The 19,078-nt window shown below is 48.8% G+C and overlaps 15 protein-coding genes across 15 annotated transcripts; 6 read left to right on the top strand and 9 right to left on the bottom strand.

Moving 5' to 3' along the window:
• Positions 1-1,284, top strand: HPODL_03715 (uncharacterized protein; the record flags this gene model as incomplete). The annotated part of the gene is made up of 1 exon (XM_014080045.1): positions 1-1,284. The coding sequence occupies one exon, from the start codon at positions 1-3 to the stop codon at positions 1,282-1,284; it is 1,284 nt and encodes a 427-aa protein (XP_013935520.1).
• A 12-nt stretch (positions 1,285-1,296) lies between these two features.
• HPODL_03716 (uncharacterized protein) lies at positions 1,297-2,301 on the bottom strand (the record flags this gene model as incomplete). Its single annotated transcript, XM_014080046.1, has 1 exon — positions 1,297-2,301. One exon carries the CDS (start codon positions 2,299-2,301, stop codon positions 1,297-1,299), a length of 1,005 nt encoding a protein of 334 aa, XP_013935521.1.
• A 39-nt stretch (positions 2,302-2,340) lies between these two features.
• On the top strand, positions 2,341-3,792 carry HPODL_03717 (Glutamyl-tRNA(Gln) amidotransferase subunit B, mitochondrial; the record flags this gene model as incomplete). Its single annotated transcript, XM_014080047.1, has 1 exon — positions 2,341-3,792. One exon carries the CDS (start codon positions 2,341-2,343, stop codon positions 3,790-3,792), a length of 1,452 nt encoding a protein of 483 aa, XP_013935522.1.
• A 51-nt stretch (positions 3,793-3,843) lies between these two features.
• HPODL_03718 (Autophagy-related protein 8) lies at positions 3,844-4,260 on the bottom strand (the record flags this gene model as incomplete). Its single annotated transcript, XM_014080048.1, has 2 exons — positions 3,844-4,187; positions 4,227-4,260. The coding sequence occupies 2 exons, from the start codon at positions 4,258-4,260 to the stop codon at positions 3,844-3,846; spliced, it is 378 nt and encodes a 125-aa protein (XP_013935523.1).
• A 210-nt stretch (positions 4,261-4,470) lies between these two features.
• On the bottom strand, positions 4,471-5,172 carry HPODL_03719 (uncharacterized protein; the record flags this gene model as incomplete). The annotated part of the gene is made up of 1 exon (XM_014080049.1): positions 4,471-5,172. The coding sequence occupies one exon, from the start codon at positions 5,170-5,172 to the stop codon at positions 4,471-4,473; it is 702 nt and encodes a 233-aa protein (XP_013935524.1).
• A 123-nt stretch (positions 5,173-5,295) lies between these two features.
• On the bottom strand, positions 5,296-5,994 carry HPODL_03720 (siderophore transcription factor SreA; the record flags this gene model as incomplete). Its single annotated transcript, XM_014080050.1, has 1 exon — positions 5,296-5,994. The coding sequence occupies one exon, from the start codon at positions 5,992-5,994 to the stop codon at positions 5,296-5,298; it is 699 nt and encodes a 232-aa protein (XP_013935525.1).
• Positions 5,995-6,271: 277 nt separating this feature from the next.
• Positions 6,272-7,879, bottom strand: HPODL_03721 (T-complex protein 1 subunit zeta; the record flags this gene model as incomplete). The annotated part of the gene is made up of 1 exon (XM_014080051.1): positions 6,272-7,879. The coding sequence occupies one exon, from the start codon at positions 7,877-7,879 to the stop codon at positions 6,272-6,274; it is 1,608 nt and encodes a 535-aa protein (XP_013935526.1).
• A 127-nt stretch (positions 7,880-8,006) lies between these two features.
• On the top strand, positions 8,007-9,869 carry HPODL_03722 (uncharacterized protein; the record flags this gene model as incomplete). Its single annotated transcript, XM_014080052.1, has 1 exon — positions 8,007-9,869. One exon carries the CDS (start codon positions 8,007-8,009, stop codon positions 9,867-9,869), a length of 1,863 nt encoding a protein of 620 aa, XP_013935527.1.
• Positions 9,870-9,911: 42 nt separating this feature from the next.
• On the bottom strand, positions 9,912-12,335 carry HPODL_03723 (Oligopeptide transporter 2; the record flags this gene model as incomplete). The annotated part of the gene is made up of 1 exon (XM_014080053.1): positions 9,912-12,335. The coding sequence occupies one exon, from the start codon at positions 12,333-12,335 to the stop codon at positions 9,912-9,914; it is 2,424 nt and encodes an 807-aa protein (XP_013935528.1).
• A 404-nt stretch (positions 12,336-12,739) lies between these two features.
• On the bottom strand, positions 12,740-13,012 carry HPODL_03724 (uncharacterized protein; the record flags this gene model as incomplete). The annotated part of the gene is made up of 1 exon (XM_014080054.1): positions 12,740-13,012. One exon carries the CDS (start codon positions 13,010-13,012, stop codon positions 12,740-12,742), a length of 273 nt encoding a protein of 90 aa, XP_013935529.1.
• Positions 13,013-13,273: 261 nt separating this feature from the next.
• HPODL_03725 (60S ribosomal protein L19-A) lies at positions 13,274-13,897 on the top strand (the record flags this gene model as incomplete). The annotated part of the gene is made up of 2 exons (XM_014080055.1): positions 13,274-13,290; positions 13,333-13,897. 2 exons carry the CDS (start codon positions 13,274-13,276, stop codon positions 13,895-13,897), a joined length of 582 nt encoding a protein of 193 aa, XP_013935530.1.
• A 206-nt stretch (positions 13,898-14,103) lies between these two features.
• HPODL_03726 (putative secreted protein) lies at positions 14,104-15,054 on the top strand (the record flags this gene model as incomplete). The annotated part of the gene is made up of 1 exon (XM_014080056.1): positions 14,104-15,054. One exon carries the CDS (start codon positions 14,104-14,106, stop codon positions 15,052-15,054), a length of 951 nt encoding a protein of 316 aa, XP_013935531.1.
• A 96-nt stretch (positions 15,055-15,150) lies between these two features.
• Positions 15,151-16,389, bottom strand: HPODL_03727 (omega-6 fatty acid desaturase; the record flags this gene model as incomplete). Its single annotated transcript, XM_014080057.1, has 1 exon — positions 15,151-16,389. One exon carries the CDS (start codon positions 16,387-16,389, stop codon positions 15,151-15,153), a length of 1,239 nt encoding a protein of 412 aa, XP_013935532.1.
• A 586-nt stretch (positions 16,390-16,975) lies between these two features.
• HPODL_03728 (Transcription initiation factor TFIID subunit 14) lies at positions 16,976-17,800 on the top strand (the record flags this gene model as incomplete). The annotated part of the gene is made up of 1 exon (XM_014080058.1): positions 16,976-17,800. The coding sequence occupies one exon, from the start codon at positions 16,976-16,978 to the stop codon at positions 17,798-17,800; it is 825 nt and encodes a 274-aa protein (XP_013935533.1).
• A 60-nt stretch (positions 17,801-17,860) lies between these two features.
• On the bottom strand, positions 17,861-19,069 carry HPODL_03729 (Guanine nucleotide-binding protein subunit beta; the record flags this gene model as incomplete). Its single annotated transcript, XM_014080059.1, has 1 exon — positions 17,861-19,069. The coding sequence occupies one exon, from the start codon at positions 19,067-19,069 to the stop codon at positions 17,861-17,863; it is 1,209 nt and encodes a 402-aa protein (XP_013935534.1).
• Positions 19,070-19,078: the final 9 nt, after the last annotated feature.

Genomic DNA, 19,078 nt, shown 5'->3' on the forward strand with positions numbered 1-19,078 from the left:
ATGTCTTTACTTTCACGGTTTGGTAGGTCGATGCGAGGTGTTCTGCCCGATAGAGTCCTTGTGGCGGTTTCGGGCGGTGTTGATTCGATGGTGTTGCTGGACCTGACTCGCAAATGGGCTAAGATTACAAGTAGTCCGTGCCGCATCCATGCCATGACCGTGGATCACGGCTTACGATCCGAGAGCGCACAAGAGGCCCAAAAAGTCCATGAGATTGTGCGCAAGTTGGGTTTAGATCATGAGGTTGTTCGTGTTCCTGAAAAGATTGATCGCAGCCAGCTGGAAAAAAGTGCAAGGATATGGAGATACAAATTGATGTATGAAAAAATGGAACTGCTCCAGATAGATAATTTGATGGTAGCACACCATTTCAACGACCAGTTAGAAACGTTTTTGATTCGTCTGGCCGCTAACTCGACGCTTTTCGGTCTCTGCGGGATGCGCAACGCGTCTGCTTATCCCGTTCTCGATCCATTTGGCAGCAAGCGTATATTACGGCCCATGTTAGATATCCGCAAAAATGAACTCTACGCATATGCACGCGAGCATAATTTGGAGTGGTTTGAGGATTCTACCAATTACCAGCCCATAACACTGCGAAACAGAGTCCGTAAGTATTTGCAAACTGGACAGATAGAGCAGAATTCCGTCGAGCAGCTAATTTTGGGCGTACGTGGTGCCGTGGACGACGTTGAGAACGATTTGCGACAGTTAGATAATGAGATTTCAGTGAAGTTTAATTCACGCCTTCTAAAGATGTCAATTGTCATACCGTCAGCGGTTTTCGAGCGCTATCCGCTCCTGTCTCTTGACAAGTTTTTATTCGAGAAGCTCCACTGTGTGTCAGCCATTTCAAATTATCACCATCGCTATACGACTATAGATTCAAAAAATGCTACAGTCAACACAAACGACTGGTCGCTCTCGGAGTCGATTTTGGATGGGACAGTGCCTGAAAAATTCAACCTCCTTAAGTGTCTGGTGAGAGTGGTGCGCTCTGAAAATAATATCCATCTTCTGATTACCAGGGCGACCGAAAAGTTCAAGCAGCCGATAAAGCGTGTCGTAAATGTCACCACGTCTTGGTCTGAATGGGAATTGTTTGACAACAGGATGTGGTTTCGAGTGAGAGGAAAGCCAGGCTCCTATACACTCAAACTGGAGGCGAACGGATTGCCGGCTTTTTATCATGAAGGGCGGTTTCTATGCTATTCTACCATTAGTGGTTGCGGTTGTTTGGAAGTCCAGACTAGGACGAAGCCAATGCGTATAATTCAGATGTAATATATTGTACAGTTAATCTTCGAAATTCTCGTCTTCGCTTTCACTCTGCTCGTCCAGCTGGTATGTAATTGAAAGATTAAACTGAGTTTCAATAAAACGAAGCAACGACGCATATTTAAACTGCACCGAATAAGGGAAAGTTTCCATGTTAGTGAGAAATACCTTGAGACTGGTCTTGAGTCGCGACAGTTTGACAAACTCCTCGGTATGTGACGCAATCTGCTCGAGCTGGCTCTGCAAACTTTCAATGAAGCGCTCAAAGAAAGCTGTTTCTTCGACTACCAAATCAACACATTCAAGAGCAAGGTTGGTGAGGCTGTACCACTGCTCCAGACAGCAGAAGTTGTTGAGCACCAGCAAACCAACAAAACAGAAATTGTGCTCGTTGGTGAACCTCTGGGTCGTGAAAAGGGCCCTGAAATAGTCAGATTTGTCTCTGCAGTATTTTGACAAATCCACCTTCACCTGTTTCAAAACTACCTTTGGGTTTGTCTGTGTCAACCGGAGCTCGCCGTTCTGCTTGCTCATGTCGAACTCAATGACTTTTTGCAATTCGAGCAATTCCGCCGTCGACGAGTCAGACGTTGTAACGAGCTCGCTCGTCCAATCACTCTCGACACCCACAATCTGACTGTAATCGAGGTGAAGCCCAAATTGTGGCCATTTATTATTTTCAAAGTTGGAATAATTCACCATGTATGGTAGCAGGGCCTCAAACTGGAATATTTGTCCTTTGCCAAAGACTAGTTGATTTTCAACACTGACACTTTCAACAGTTAGCTCACCATCGACCACGTCTATGGAAATCACCTCCCGATCTTGGCATCTGACAAACTTGGCCGTCCTCGTGTTACTCAGCTGATTGGTAAGATGGACAAGATGGACACCATTCGTAACCTGCTTGATGCCACGGAAACTGACTTCATGGGAGGAGTCAAAGAAGAAAAAGTCAATTCCAAAGCTCAAACCTTCAGGTAGTTTCTTCGCAAACACAATAGTAGTTCCTACCCATGTCATGAACTAAAAAATCAAAAAAATAAAATAAATTCATCAATGTTGAAAATAGGACTTGAAATACATGCCCAGCTAAAGTCCAGCAGAAAGCTGTTTTCCCTTTCTAAAAACACGACGTCGCTTCTGGACGTCCGTCCAAACACCACAACCTCGTTTTTCGATGTAAGTCTTCCCGGAACGCAGCCCAAGCTCAACAAAGAGCCGTTACTTCTTGCACTCAAAACGGCCCTCGCTCTCAACTGTTCAATAAGCGAGGTCTCGAGTTTCGATCGAAAACACTACTTCTATGGAGACCAGCCTCTTGGCTATCAGATCACGCAGCACTACGAGCCAATCGCTAGGAATGGCTACCTCAATTTGACCAAATACGATCTCCCGAAAGAAAAAACAATTCGCATAGAACAGATACAGATCGAGCAGGACACCGGACGAACCTTGTACAAAGAAAAAGACCACAGTCACGTGGATTTCAACAGATCCAATATCCCTTTGATAGAAATGGTGACAAAACCGGATTTCTCTAGTGTCGAGGAGGTAAGAGCGTTCATCAAAAAATTCCAACAGACTTTGGTAAATCTCGGAGTTTGCACAGGAGAATTGGAAACAGGCGCAATCAGAGTAGATGTGAACTTGTCTGTGGACAATAACAGTAGGATTGAAATCAAAAACTTACCCACAACATCAGCTATTGTCGCGGCAATCCGTTATGAATATAAAAGACAGTGTCGATTAATTGAAAAAGGTGAGCCAATTACAGAGGTTGAGACGCGAGGCTGGGATGGAAAGAAAACACAGAAATTGCGTTCAAAAGAAGACGCAATTGATTACCGCTACATGCCGGACCCTGAGCTTCCAGCAATCAGGCTAAAACTCGAAGATATTGTGCCCAAGATTCGCGCCACGCTGCCACCGTCTGTGGACGAACAATTGCACGAAATTCTTCAGAAGTACGAGATAAAGCTTAGAGATGCCAACATCCTATTGGCTGACCACGAACTGATGGATTACTACAAAGAACTTTACAATAAATGTGTTCAATCAGGAGTGCCTAACCCTATAAACTGGCTCACACACGAGCTTCTCGGAAGTTTGAGCAAATCCAACATGGCGTTCGAAAAGTCGGTGCTCGAGGTAGACAAATTCGTGGAGCTTTTGGTCGCGCTGCAAAATGGCCTGATGACCAAGACGAACGGAAAGTTGTTACTCATGCATCTTATCAACAACCCACAAGATCAGAAAGTGCCAATTGCTCAGCTCTTGGATGAATTCGATCTCACCAAGACAGACGAAACAGAGCTATTGGATCAAGTAACCGATAAAGTCATTGTTGAAAACCCCAGCGTGGTGGAACAAGTCATGGGAGGAAAGCCCAAAAAGCTAAACTACCTTATCGGACTTTGTATGAGAGCCAGCGAGGGGAAATTCGACCCAAAACTGATTGAGGATAAACTGAAAGAGAAGCTGTCAACCTTGCCAAATACTACCAAAACATGAAAACCAATATTCGTTAACTGCGATGCAATTAAACCTTACCTGTTAGTCCCGCTAAAGCATTTCCTCGACGCCTTCCAACTGTCCAAACGTGTTCTCTCCGCTGTATAGAATATACAAGAACCCGTCTTCATCTTTATATTGTTCGTAGATCGTACTCATTAGCGACGCTGTTGGGGGGAGTATATCGTTCACAAAGATGAAAATGGCTTTCTCTGATGGCAGCTGAATTCTCTTTCTAATCACGTAAACAAACTGGCCCACGGTTAAATCGGACGGAACCAGATATTTGCGCTTATCAATTTCAGGGATGTCGCTCTCTTCGACCTTCTCACAAATGACTGGAATCCTGTCTAGAAACTTGCCTCTGATCCTAGAAGCCTCTGCCTTTCTACGCTCTAGCTATGTTAGTAATGGTATGCGCCATAATTACTTACCAAAAGGGTGCTCGTCTTTGAATTGGGATCTCATTTTGTATACGGTGATTGACGCCAAATGGAATATACGTAGTGTTTCTCGTTTGTTTACACTTCCTGTAGTATTGCAAAGAAAGGAACTTGTTTTCCCCTCGATAAGGGCAAATTAATTTTGACACACGATAAGAGTGGCACGCGCTGCAGATGGCAGTACAGAAAAATTCGGCGCGACGATCGTCCATCTAACTTAATATACACTATTATATCAATCGGAAAGCAGGTAGGAGAGAATTGTCAGCAGAATCAATAAAGGCAGAAACCAGTAACTGTAGTATGATGGTTTGGATTTAATGCTCAGAAGTGCCATAGTCTCATTATCCACCATACTTTGCGACGGGTATGTGGCAGGCTCGGAATTTTCAGAGGCATCGTTCTGCTCTATTTCTGCTTCTATATTACGTTCAGGTTGTATGTGCTTGCTTTCGTTTCCCAGCAGGATCTGGCGCAGTCGTTTTAGACGCATTTCTCTGGGTGACAAAGCGTTTTTATCTGCAGTTAATTGACTCTCTAGAGATCCTGTTTGCTCAGACTTGTGCTTTGGTATTTCCTGGAGAGTCTCGTAAAACCTTGCGCGATGCGAAAGACGAGACTTCAGCGTTCGCGGGGGTGGGCTGAGCGAGGTCTCCAATCTTGCAAAAGACGCGTCGTTCTTGGTTACAAGACGCGGTCCTCGTCGGGATTGCCGTAGTACAGTATCGTATTCTAGCGGGAGTGGTTTTCCAAGATCTATTTTCACGCGTTCAGCTTTGGTGGACGGGTTTATCGAGGTTGTTTTCTCATCACTCACCAATGGTTGTCGGATTAGAGACTCGTGGGGCGTATCAAAGGCACGGAGCTTTATTTGATGGTGGTCAGAGCGTGGTCGGGATTGTCTCTCTGTCTTAGAAACCCAATGCGCAGATTTCATCGGCCATTCTACTTCAACTCCAGCTGGTAAAATAATTCGATTACTTATTAAATAAATTAATCGACGCGCGTCGATAGTCCATCGGTATATATGGGGCCTGACTTTTTAATTGGGCACAGTCAGTCAATTGATTGGTTTGTCCTCTGTCAAGAGTGAAGTAATGCTGATAGAAGTGGGTGTTGTCTTCGGCCTGCTGAACGTGGCCGTGAAGTCTATAGCAATTGCCGCAGGCACTCTATCGGGATTTTTGGGCTCCTGAACATTTTTGGCCTCGCCCTGAGAATCCGGTGGTACAAATCTCGGCTTATCCGATTCCCGGGCTGCCGCTAATTTTTTACGTCTTCTGATTGTGCTTTTCTTGAGTTTCACTGGCCGATGTTTTCCATGCAATTTGTAGTACAGTCCACAGGCGTTGCAGATAGTTTGTCCGTATTCGTTACGACGCCATAAAGGAGTCACTGTGGTGGAGCAGTTGGTACATGCCACCACAAGGGGCTGTTCTTCGTAGTTTTCGGACTTGACCGCAGCACCTCTCTCATCCTCATGAGAGATAAGTACCCGGTTATTGTATGAGGGACACCCATCACATGAGCTGGAGCCACCAGTACCATTACATTGGCCACCCCCCTTGCAGGATCCCTTTTCAATTGACCCCGGGTTCAGTGGTACTAGGTTAGGTGGTTTTTTCAAGTCCACTGGCCTGGGGGCGTTGTTCGCTCGGTAGTAGAGACCGCAAGCGTTGCACGCCAACGCCCCGTTTGATATCCGTCGCCACAAGGGAGTCTTGGTCGTTCCGCAGTTAGCACAGACGTGGTCTGTCATGGTGGGTGGAAAATTTGCTCAAAATTATTAATTAATCAGGGATCTCTGCGTCCAGACTGATCTACGCCATCACTGTTCCGAAGACCGACCGACGCTGCTGTTTTCAGCCGAGTGCCTTTCTTTATTATAATAGCCTCACAAACGCCACGATACGGCCGAATGTCCTATTTGGGAAAATATGCTAGGTGGAGTCAGTGCTGGCCAATGAGATCGCTCCCGTTTGTCAGCAATCATTTTTTGCTAGTATTACGTTATATCTTACGTGGGTGTATATCTCTCATGACTGTGGCTGGTCTTTCAACGACGAGCGTCCTGCCTTGAGAAGTTCGTCACACAAGAGCAGGTTCGACGCGATGCCCGTGGCAGACGAGATCGCGTTTCTGATCACGCGGAATGAGTCCCATATTCCGTCGATGGTTGGGTCCATCGGCTCGCCTGAGTTGAGGTCGATTCCGACCGTCTGGCCCTCCTCAATCTCGTCCTGACAAGCAGAAATGGCCTCTAGCGCGTCCAGGCCAGAGTTCTTGGCCAGTGTCTTGGGTATCACCAGTAACGCGTCGGAGAAAGCTTTGATACCCGGCTTCAGCTTGCCCTTGTTGGCCTTCGTCTCTAGAATGTGTTTGGAGGCAGACATGTAAAAAGCTCCAGCTCCTGGGACCAGCATCTGGTCCTTGATCACGTTGGCCACCGCACGCAGTCCGTCTCTGATAGCATCCTTGGTCTGCTGCACCACGTGATTATGGGCACCCTTGATGAGGATGGTGCAAGACTTAGGATCAGCGTTCTCTGTGACAAACGTGAATTTCTCCTCGCCAATGGTCTGCTCGTACACCAGGCCCGAGAACCCGAGAACGGCCGGAGTGAGGTCTTCAACAGAATTCTGCGCTTCTCCCCCACAAACGAGCTGCAATCTCTCCATGTTTCTTCTCTTGGCTCTTCTGAGCGCAAGGATGTTGTTTTTAGCCAGCACGTCCAACGACATTGGGTCAATACCCTTTTGATTGATCACCACAAACCCTTTGCTTGGGTCGTTTCCGCAAACCTCTTTCTTGAGCTCCACGATTTTGCGGAGTTTATCGTCCACAAACTTTCTCTCGCTCGCAACAAGTTTCTCTCTCTGTTCTGCCGATGAGTAGTAGAATCCTGAGTTCACCTCGGTCTTTTCGTACTCCAGCGACACGTTCAAAATCAAAATGTATGCATTTTCCACCCGCTTTGGCATGTCTGGGTGTCTGGCTCCATGGTCCAGCACAAGACCCTTGATAAACTTTGTGTCCTTGGCCGTCTCGTGCATCATGGCCATGATCTCAATCATGTGCAGGTCTAGACTCTCGTTGTCTTTCACACTAAGCACTGCGTCCGTCACAATTGGCGTCAGCACGTCCGTCAGTTCCTGGTTCACCTTGGTGGCCAACGACGACCGTGCAACTTGCAACAACAGCTCCCTGTCCAAGGTTTGCGGCTTCACCACAAACGAGTTCAGATACTCGAGAGTCTCCTCTCTGGCAGCCTCAAATCCGTCTGTTAGCACGCGAGGATGGATACCCTCGTTCAGGAATCTCTCTGCCTGTCTCAGTAACTCGCCCACAAGAAGAACCACAGTCGTGGTGCCATCTCCAGTGATCTCATCCTGCGCCGATGCGGCCCGCGCGATCATAACCGCTGTCGGCGACTGGATCTGCATCTCGTTCAGCAGAACCTTGCCGTCCTTGGTAATTTTGATGCTGCCAGCGCCGTCCACCAGCATCTTGAGGGTTCCTTTAGGACCGAGGTTCGTGCTCAAAACATCCTGCAAACCTTGTGCAGCAGTGATGTTCACCTGCAAAGCCTGCTGTCTGCGGATGGATTCGGCCTTAGGATTCAAAAGCTGAATTGCAGAAGACATGGTGTTTGATTTAGGTTTTCGTGTTTGCAATTTTTTTTTCTCGACAGTGTTAGTGGCACGCCCCCCGCGATGGCAGCCCGATAAGGGAAACATACATACCATCATATATGTTTGCAATTAAAGGAATATGAGTGAGCCCAAAGTTTCCAACACATTTAGTATCCTCCTCTTCCTCTCGGGTCAAGCAATTGAAAAGCCTGTTTCCGCAAATGGAACCGCAAGCTTTTTGTGGTCCAGGATGAAGGGCCGCGTGGAGGGGGACAGCAAGACGGAACAAAAGAGTATCTACAATATCCGAGAATTCGGAGGCGAGGGAGAAGTGTACATGGTTTACGACGACTGCATTGAAGTCTGGGATTGGGTGATTCCGGGCAAAATGCAATCAGATCGCCGTCTATGGATGGTAGCCAAAGTGACTGATCTAGTGCCAAGGGGCTCTGTGCTCAAGGTGTTCCCTATTTGTTCCCGAAGGCATCGGGGCGAGTATTTTGCTTTGGTACTTGTCCGCAATGCATACAAGGAGCTACAATTTCTGATTGTCGACTTCAGCGCAGGGAACGTGACTGGTCTCACGTACGCTTTTAAGGGTCATGATATCAGTTTCGTTGTCAAAGGTTTGCGATCTACAAATCATTTTGCGATAGGCTCCTCGAATGGCACTGTTGCTGTCTATAATGTACGCTCGAAGAAGTTGCTTGCCACCTACAGTTGCATAGTTGTCAATAACGAGCCGGTATTCGATCTGTGCGGAGATTGGCTGATATACAATGCGCCCTCGAGCTCCAAAACCTTGAACAAATGGCGAGCAGAGCACGAACTTACACCACTTAGACTGTCCAAACATGTTTCGCTGCTCAATAAGCTGTGGAAGGGTCTGTCGAAAACAGCCTTGGACTCCGTGCTGATGTTTTCTGAGATTTCGCACTCAAAATTCAGGAAATTGTTCAGTCGAGAGAGCCTTGCTCACAACGGGGAACAAGCGTCGGCACTTCCCACTGATGATGATGAGCTACTTAGAAGTCACAACTTCCGCGAAATGCTCGCTGCAATTCTCAACACACTGAATGTGAACTCAAATTACCTTGTGATGGTTGACGTTGTGCGCAAGAAGACAATGTTTTGTTTTTCTCCGCCAGATGGCTGTTCTGCAGTCTCGCTTTCGCCCTTCGATTTAAGTGTTGCCACTGTTACAAACAGGGGCGACGATATTTATTTGTGGGATTATTCCAAGTTCGATAAAGACATCACGCTGCTTGATAAGTACAAGCGTGGCAAGACCTCTGCCGTGATATCTGATATCTTGTGGACCAGCAACAACCAATCGCTGGTACTTCTGAGCAAGCCTAACGGCTCAATACATTTGTTTGTCAACGAAAGCTTAACCGGCATGCTCCAAAGCCGGCCTTCAAGCCGACCGTTGTCCAACAACCAGAAGACCGAGCAGGCACCTTTCGACTGGTGTATTTCCAATGGGAATATCAAGAAGATCTCAATTCCCACGCTGCCAATGCCGTGGGATCATCAGCGATACCATACCGAAATTAGCGCTCTCACAGATGCAGGCAATGTAGTGCGAATAGACCAGGAGACAGGCAGGATGATATGGAAATACACACCTCCTACAACTGCATCCACGAACAGCATGACAGGCGTGAAGGAGGTGGCGCCGGTTCCGCTGGAGCTGCAGCCTGTTGATCCGATTGCCGAAGCGGAGGTCGAGACGTGCAAGCCATTTCCATTTGCTTACAACAATAGGCGCATACAATTTGCCAAGTTTAAGGATGCCAGCGATAGCCTGCGGCTTGATGGTTTTGGAAGTGTGGTGGCTGACTTTGAAGACGTCAAGTTTGGACGCTTCAACGGCAGCGTAAAGTTTCACAGTACGAAAAGTGAGGAAGAATTAGCTTTGGCTGCAAGCGACAACTATGGCTCTGACGCGGCACCAAACGTCGACCAGGAGGCTCCGCCCGCGGAAGCAGCGCTACAGTGATGTAAAATAGGAGAAATAATTAACGTGTTCGAATTACACAGCTCAACCATTGTTGGTGAAAAGACAGTGATCAAAGTTCTCGTTTTTGCCGGTGGCTCCATTCAGGTTGCCCCACCATCTTGGGAAGTTGTGGGTGGTGTTTGGACCACCAGCACCAAAGATTGTGAACGACAGGATGAATATGGCCACCTGGCAGCCACCGATCAGCGCAGCAGCAACAATGTAGTTGTACTTCTTGAAGTAGAGAGGCTTGTACTTTCTGAGGTAGAACTGCGAGATGAAGGCTGCGATAAAGAAGGTGGTGATCGAGGAGTTGACACCGACACAAAGCCAGCCGATGTACCAGACCAGAACAGGAGTCTTAACGTTGTCGAATCCCCAGGTTGGTCTCAGACGGTGGCCAAGATAGAATGGCAGTGGAAGACCAAGGCCAACGACCAGGGCCAAAGGCACCATGTAGTAAGTCTTTCCTATGGTGAACATTTCTTTAGCCAGAGCACCCCAAGCAATACCCTGGGTGTTGTATTGCTGGACGTTTTGACCGGACCAGATAACAGAGGTGGCTTCAATGTCCTTAAGGAGGTCAAATTGCGAGTCGACAATCGAGTTCATCATGATGTAGTTGAAGATCGCGCCAATCACCGTTCCGATCATCTGGGCAGCAAAAGTGTCCTTAGGAGGCAGCTTGACGTAGTAGCCGAGTTTCAAGTCGTTCAGCAGAGCGAAAGCCTGGCCGACAGAGTTGTAGCCAAACAGCGTGAAGTACATGTTAGCCAGAGGAGATGGCTTTGGCATGGAAAATCCACCAATCATTTGAACCACGGTCTGCATCTGGGTGCCACCAAAACCAAAAATGGCAACAAGTCCTCCCAAAAACAGCGTGAGTGGGTACGACAGCGCCATGGCGAAAATCAGCATGTACCAAGGCAGACCGGTGTCACCTTCGTACAGACACACGAGAGCAACCATGAAGGACAGGATAAACGTGACACCGTACCACCAGGTAGGCACCTCTTTGTATCTGAGCATGGCTCTCATGTGAGCATCGTTGTACACGTCAGGAAGAACGCCGTCGGAGTTGAGTCTAGGGTCCTTGTCGATGTTCTTCCAGAACTTGAGCGTCTCGAGCGTGAACACGCTCTTAATGTTGCGGAGATAGTTCTTGAGCGCGGTGAACCAATAGAAGGCCGGAGCAAGCTCTTTGCGGTTGAACAGCAGCATGTGCGTGATGGTAGCACCGACAGAAAGGTTGGTAGCAATAAGATAGACGACGTAGGTACCGGTCATGTAAGGAATGCCCTGCTCAGCAAGTTTACTCTCGTCCAGAACATTATTGGTGAGAATGGCGGTCTGGTTGTACACGTGGTAGTGTCCTGGGGCAGAGTCCTCGTAGTAAAGAGATTGCGACAGGAATGGGAAGTTTTTGGACTTCCACACGTTTCCGTAGTAGACACCGCAGAACACGATGATACAGAGGAAGTAACCAATCAGGTTGTTGACCGTGGCGGTAAGCGGGATGGTCAGCGGCGAGGCAGTCGAGGCAATGTAGTTCCAGTCGAAGCAGAAGGAAAGCAGTCCCAGACCCTCGTTACCGTTTGTGCCACCAAAAATTCTGGAGACAACAGACGATTTTGGCGCAGCGAGACATGGGATCGAGAAGCCGATGAGCCACGGGAAAATCCACTCTGGAATGATCTCGTACAAGAACATAGCCAAGAAACACCAGTAGAAAACTTTGAGCTGTTTCTTGGTCTTCTCCTTGTTGTTGTGGAGCGTGTGGATGGTGGTCACGAGCGGGATCGAGTTCGGATAAAACATCTCTGACGGATACAGCAGGGCCTTTTTGAGGCCAAGTCCAACGAGCGAGTAACCGATCAACTGAGACGAGAAAGTGAGGAAAATACCAACACCAGCGTTGATGGACGAGTTGTACCAAAGTCTTTGCACAGCAAGGACTTCGATGGCAAGGGCACACGAGGAGGCAGAGCCAGCCATGATGGTGGCAAAGGTAAGCTCCTTCTTGTTCCAAGGACCAGGATTAATGTATCTGAGCCAACCCTTGGAAGGAACAAATTTGTACCACAGCTCCCCAAGCACGTGAGCGATAAGCATGAGAAAAACACCGCTCACAATAATTGTCTGGGGCTTGAAATAGAACATACACTGCAGAACACCGCCAAAAATAGCCAATCCTCCACCGATAACGACCGAACGCACGGTCCAGACCTGCATCGTCGGGTCATCGGAAGAGTCGACGATCTTGTCGACAATATCTCTGTTGGTCTTGAACTCGTTTTTGTCGAGCACCAGCTCGCCAAACTGGATTTCGACCTCCTGCAGGTCCTCAGTTTTGAACGCAATATCGTTCTCCTTGCCAAGAGTCTTGTCCTTATTTGTATTGTTGGACTTGATAGACTTTAATTCAGCTTCATAGTCAATGACACCGCTCGCTCCTTGGATAGGCATGTTGGAAACGGGACTGTCAAGATGGACATGAAAAACGGCTATATATATATGGCACAGACTCCACACTTGGTGGCAGAATAGCGTCCAGTCTTATCACCAACAAAAGACAAACGGCACCCAAATCAATTGGACTGCATGCATCTAGAATGATTGCCGCGGCTACAATAACCAAAACAATACGGGAGCGGCACAGATAAAGGGCACCGTGGACAGTCGAAGTAGAAGAATTATAAACAAACGGCAATAGCTATTGTGCCAAGTCATGCGATCTTCAGACCCTCCCAATAACACCCAGGCTACAGAGACGTGAGATTTCGTGATAAACAGTGTGACACTAATAATTGGCAATTTATTTACGTAAGCGAGCATCATATTTCAGTAAAAGATCTTATCTATGCAGCGTGTCAAAACTTGATGGACTTGTTCTTTTTTCTGGTGTGATTTTTCTTGTATAGGCTGTTTCTCGAGCTTCTCCACCCAGATGTACTCACCTTCTTGTCGACCTCCATCACCGGTGCATCCGTGCCTTCTTGTTTCTGTTTCAGTAAGTTCTCCTGCAGCTTCTGTGCGAGCCGTTCTTTGCGTTCCTCATTGGTCTTTGCGTAATCGGATCCTTTCTTGGAAATCTTTTCCTTTTTGGCCCTGAGCTTGCTCTTCGATCTTGCGGAATGCGCCATTTGGAGGAGATGAAGGACAGCAGCTAGATATGTAAAATTTTAAAATTTATTTGAAAAAAATTTTGGGGTGCACGGATGTGCTTATGCAGTGCAACTGAGAGCCACATACGACTATGGAGAAAAATCGACGCCGCCCAAAGAGCGCCAAAAAATTTTGGGATCTGGAGTTTTTTTTTCGACTCACGTGACCAGAGTAAGGGCAGACGGACGAGGTTTGCGGAACAAAAATTGAAAATTTTATATAAACTTATTCAGACATCATTGAGTATCATTAAAATGTGAGTACCAACATAAGCAACAACAAAAAACTAACATTATAGGGCTAACCTACGTACTCAAAAGAGACTCGCAGCATCTGTGTTGGGCTGTGGTAAGAGAAAGGTCTGGTTGGATCCTAACGAGACCACCGAGCTCGCTCAGGCCAACTCCAGACAAGCCATTAGAAAATTGTTCAGAAATGGTACCATTGTCAAGAAGCCAGTGACTGTCCACTCTAGATCTCACGCCAGAGCCTTGGCTGAGTCCAGAAGAAACGGTAGACACATGGGTTACGGTAAGAGAAAGGGTACTGCCGAGGCTAGAATGCCATCTCAAGTCCTGTGGATGAGAAGATTGAGAGTCTTGAGACGTCTCTTGGCCAAATACAGAGCTGCTGGAAAGATCGACAGACACCTTTACCACTCTTTGTACAAGGCTGCCAAGGGTAACACTTTCAAACACAAGAGAGCTTTGGTTGAGCACATTATTCAAGCTAAGGCCGAGGCCGCCAGAGAGAAGGTCCTGAAGGAGGAGGCAGAGGCTAGAAGATTGAGAAACAGAGCCGCTAGAGAGAGAAGACAGCAGAGAATTTCTGAGAAGAGAGAGGGTCTTGTCAAGGAGGAGTAAGATCAGGTTAATATGTATGAACCGTAAATTTCCACTACAAATTATTTTTTGTTTACGTAATCGCCCTGCTGAAAGAAACCCTAGCCCTCTTTTGTGGTAGCAGCGCTTAATTCCTGGGATCCCGCTGCCCCCTCAAATAAATATTCTTCTTTTGCCCTCGTTTCTACTTCTAATCTTTAATCCACGGACATTCGATCAACCTCGCCATGAAATCTTCATTATTCTTGCTTGCGCCAGCCCTCCTGAGCTGTTTCTCTTCCGCCGCCAACGCAGAAAAAGCCAAAATCTTCAACTTTGACGTTCTCGAAGAAAAGGCTCTCAATCCTGTTTCTGGGCAGGACACCAAGAACCCTCTAGAGGGTATTGACCTCGACCAGCTCGTTAACGTTGTCTACATTACGCTCGAGCCGTCGACCGTGTTTGTCACGGTCACAAGAACTCTCCATCAGGTAGTCACCACTGCCACCACTACGGTGACCGCCGAAACCGAACAAACGCCGCTGTATCCTTTCACAGGCTCTATTTCTAAGGCAAAGCCGCCCACACTGAACACAACTGCTCCTTCGGTGTCAGTGCCGATCGCCTCCACGTTGCCCCCATCTGGAAACGACACAGTTATTACTGCAACCAGCACAGAGCCCCTTAGCTCGTCGCACATCACGCCGTCATCTACTCTGCCACTTTCGACAACTACATACACCGAGGGAAAGCTTGACTTCGTCATCGGAAAGGAAAAGAAGGCATCGACAGATACGGAAACCGCCTCCTACTACGAGGAGCTGGTCCAATATGTTTCCTCTGTATTTTCTCCGCCAACTTCGGAGCTACCATCTTCTACTGGACCTATCGCCAGCACGCCAACGTCCAGCTCCTCATCGATTCTCTCGTCCAGTTTAACGAAGTCCAAGACGCACACGTCCACACGGTCTGTGTCCATTGGATTTAGCACCTCTGTGCTACACAACACGACACAGAATTCTACGAAAAACGATCACGACGATTATAGCGACGTTCTTGACGGATTCAACCCTTACAAGGACCTGCCCCTGTCAGATATCGACCTGAATTTCAGTAACGACTCCCCGCGACTGAACGCACGTGGTGTTTTAATTGGCATGTCTGCAACAATTTTCATTTTCGGTGTTTTTGCTTTGTGAGAGCTACACCAAATTTTACAAAACGGAGATTATTAATTTGTAGTTTAGACAAAACTTGAAAAAAATCAGAAAAAGCAGCTTAACAGTTCTATAACACTATGCACCGACACCAATGCCGTTGGTGTTTCTATACATGTAAACTCCGTTGTTACCATCGATAAACTGGCACGATCTCAAACATTTCCACAAGGATTTCCACATGTTCTCGTCCGAGTGTCTATAATGCTGGCCAAGCACCTTCTTGATGGCGTCGGTGGCATCTCTCGCGTGGTAGAATGGAACACGGGAAACGTAGTGGTGAAGAACGTGAGTTTCGATGATGTCATGGAAGATATGTTGTCCTATGAAGCCGAACTCTCTATCGATGGTGGCAGCAGCCCCCTTGGCAAAGTTCCACTCTGAGTCGTCGTAATGAGGAAGAGTAGGGTCTGTGTGTTGAAGGAATGTCACAAAAACAAGCCAGTGGTTCACCCAGAGCCATGGCACAAACCAGTTGACCGCCATGTTAAGTAAACCAAATTGCCTGTACCAGAAGTAGACACCGGTGGCCACCAGTCCTAAGCCGAGGTCGGAAAGCAGGATGTACCAGTAATGTTCTGGATCAAAGACGGGAGAGTTGGGATTGTAATGGCTTTTGCCCAGTTTCGACCATCCTGGGTGTGGCTGTCCGGTGGCATTGGTTGCAAGATAGAGTTGCAAACCACCGAGCTGCTGGCCAATAAGCTTGATGATTGAGTAGATGGGAGTATCATGGACGATCTCGAAGATGTCGTCGTGCTCAGACTGCTCGATCAGCTCGGCTTTCTTCCACGGGATGAAGACCGTGTCCTTTTGCAGATTACCCGTGTGCTGGTGGTGTTTGGCGTGCGAGAACTTCCACGAGAAGTACGGCACGCCGCAGTACGAGTGCAGCACCCAGCCAACAAAGTCGTTGACCCGTGGGTAGTTGCTGAACGCGCCGTGGCCACACTCGTGGGCTAGAATCCACAGACCAAATCCAAACAGACCAATACCGAAGGATTGGAGACTGTACAACACAAACCTAAGGATCTGAGACCGCACGAGCGGGATATACGTGGTGCCCACCCAACCTATCGCGGCCATGGCCAGGATATCTCTGGCAACGAAATGGAGCGAGTACGGCAACGATTTTTTAAAGCAGTGTTTTGGGATGGCATCCAGGACCTGCTTGAAAGTGTAATCCGGCACCTTGAAGACGTCTCCGTAGGTGTTGATGGCCGTCTTCTGCTCTGGGACCTGGCTCAGGGAGCCGATGTTTTTGGATCTCGACACGGTGGTCGATTCCAGTGCCAGACCGGTAGTAACAGCAGACATGTTAGAAGAAAAGAAATGTTGGGAGCGAAAAAAAAGGGAGAAAACCTGCAGCAGAGCCAATGAGAGGCCGATGAGATGAAATGTACATCCGGGCCGGAGGGACGACATATTCTACGTACTACGTGAGTGCTACTGTGGAACAGTTTAGTGCAGGTGGGCTTTTACCGGATGCTTTGTAGGCTCCAAGGATGGTCGCAGTCAGATCTCGTGCACTGAAATTTTTTTTAGCCAGATCGATCGTCACTGCACGGGTCGACGCGCCAAAGCCTCGATCGACGCGTCTATGGGAGAAGTGTCTCTAGTGGCAATCCTGCTCGACATTGGCTAACAAGGGAGTGTCAATGTGCTAATACTCGAGCAGACAGGCAGACAGAGGATATCCAACGACAAACCACCAAACGGCGGACTATGGTGAGCTCCTCGTCGGCCGCCACCAGCGACGACGCCCCGCAGATAAATTGTGGACGCGCGGGCGTGCCTGAAGAGCAGTCAGTGGCCACGTGTAGCCATAAGACTCGTCGGCAGCTTCTGTTTTTCGTCCTTCTCGGCTCTTCGCACAAACTGAGACCCGCTAAATGGCTTCTAAATGGCTTCACAGGGTGAAAAAAATTTTGTTGTCGCAATTGCCATGGTTGAAGTGAAGAGAACTGTCAGAGTGACGACTACACAACAGATCCTCAAGGATATTCCTCCCGTGCAGGAAGGGTTCCCGATGAGAGAATGGGCCATCCAGATCTCCCTCGTGGACGACAAGGGCGTGGAACAGCCGGCGACCTTGTTCGAGAAGGTGACGTACCATTTGCATCCCACGTTTGCGAACCCGGTGCGTTCGTTTAAGAAACCGCCGTTTAGGATCGAAGAGCAAGGATGGGGCGGGTTTGACATCCCCATCACGCTGACTGTGATGGAGAAGGGCGGCGAGAAGAAAATCAACCACGACCTCAATTTCATGAAGGAGAAGTACGTTATCGATACGCCAATCACGATCAACACCAACAAGCCTGCGCTGCTGAGCGAGCTAGCCAAGACAGGGTATGTTCCGAGCGCGAACGAGGCGTCTGCGACGCCGGGGGCTGCGACTCCAGGCGCTACGCCCGCTCCAGGTCAGGCAGCGGGCGCGGCGGCAGCAGCGAAGAGAAAGGCCGGCACGGTTTCCGACTCGAAAACGACGAAAAAACTAAAGGGCGCAGCTACCAAGGGCGGCGTCGATCTCGAGCAATTGGCAGACTACCTCACGAAGTTGTCCGAGGACGATCTTCTTGGCGTGGTGCAGATGATCAACGATAATAAGACGCCCGAGATGAGCGTCAAGAACGACGTGGAGAACGGCGAGTTCACCATGGACCTGTTCACGCTGCCAGACACCTTGCTCAAGAGTCTTTGGGACTACGTCAAAAAGCGGGCCGAGTAGATGTAGATGTATTTTACGAGTGTATACAATACATGCGCTTATTCAGTAATTGGCCCAAAACTAGACCGACCAGATGCGGCTCGTGTGGTCGCGCGAGGCCGTCGCTATGCCCAGCCCGTCCGGCGACACTTTGATCGCACTCACGGCGTCGCGGTGACCGTCCATCGTGCCCACCACGGTGCCCATCACGCTGTCCCAGACCACAATCGACGAGTACTCGGCGTACGAAGCAAACAGCAGACGTCCGCTTCGGGAAAAGTCTATGGACAGCACACCGGGGTTGTCCAGCGCCGCGACCATCGACGACTTGCGGCTCAGACGCAGCGACGATGCAGAGTCGCTGATCGAAAGCTCCTCCGTCTTGTGCGGCCGCACGTGCTGGTGGACCATCTTGACCGGGTAGTTGGCTAGCTCGCAGTCGGAGCGGATGTCAAATAGCTTAAGCTCGCCGTCGTCGGTGCCGCAGGCAAACGAGCAGCCATCTGGGAAAAACTTGACCGCGGACGAGTCGTGGGTTAGCGAGATCTGAAACTGTCTTCTATTGAGTGGACATCGGATATCCCACAGGTTGGACAGCCGGTCCGACGAGCACGACACAAACAGATTGCTGTCTGTCGGACACACAGATAGGCCCAAAACGTCTCCAAGATGGCCGTTGAAGGTGACGGACTTGGTGCCTTTCTCCATGTCCCAAAGAAGTATGGACTTGTCGCCGGAGCTCGTGAGGACCTGGGAGTTCCCCACAAAGCTCAGGTCGCTGATGTACTCCTTGTGGCCCTTGAAAATGGAGACAATCGAGTTTCTTTGCTGTATCTCTGCGTTCTGGGAAGAATGCAACTTGTACACTATGCACGCGTTTTCCAGCCCGCCGGTGGCCACCATGTGACCGTTCGGCGAGATGTCGCTGCAAATCACGTACGGGTCGTCCAGCCGGATCAGGCCCTTCTTGAGCCCCGTGACAGAGTCCCAGTAGAGCAGAAACCCGTCCTGTGCAGCGGTCGCCAGATGTCTGTTGTCGGGATGCCAGCTGAGCGCCAGCACCTTGTTAAAATGGCCTCGCAGCGTCCGGTAGGAACGGAACTGGACGCGATCGATGGTGGTGCAATTGCCACTCATAGTCTGAAGAGTTGCATCTTTCACTTGCTGCTTCACTTTTGCCAGATGGTGCATCAGCTGCTTGGACTCCGATTGCACAGACTGGATCTTCACGCTCAGCAGATTGCTCAGCTCCAGCTGTCTCGCATAGGCGTCTCCCGAACCAACATCCATGATAATCCT

This window comes from Ogataea parapolymorpha, chromosome IV (assembly GCF_000187245.1).
Source record: "Ogataea parapolymorpha DL-1 chromosome IV, whole genome shotgun sequence".
Taxonomy (NCBI): domain Eukaryota; kingdom Fungi; phylum Ascomycota; class Pichiomycetes; order Pichiales; family Pichiaceae; genus Ogataea; species Ogataea parapolymorpha.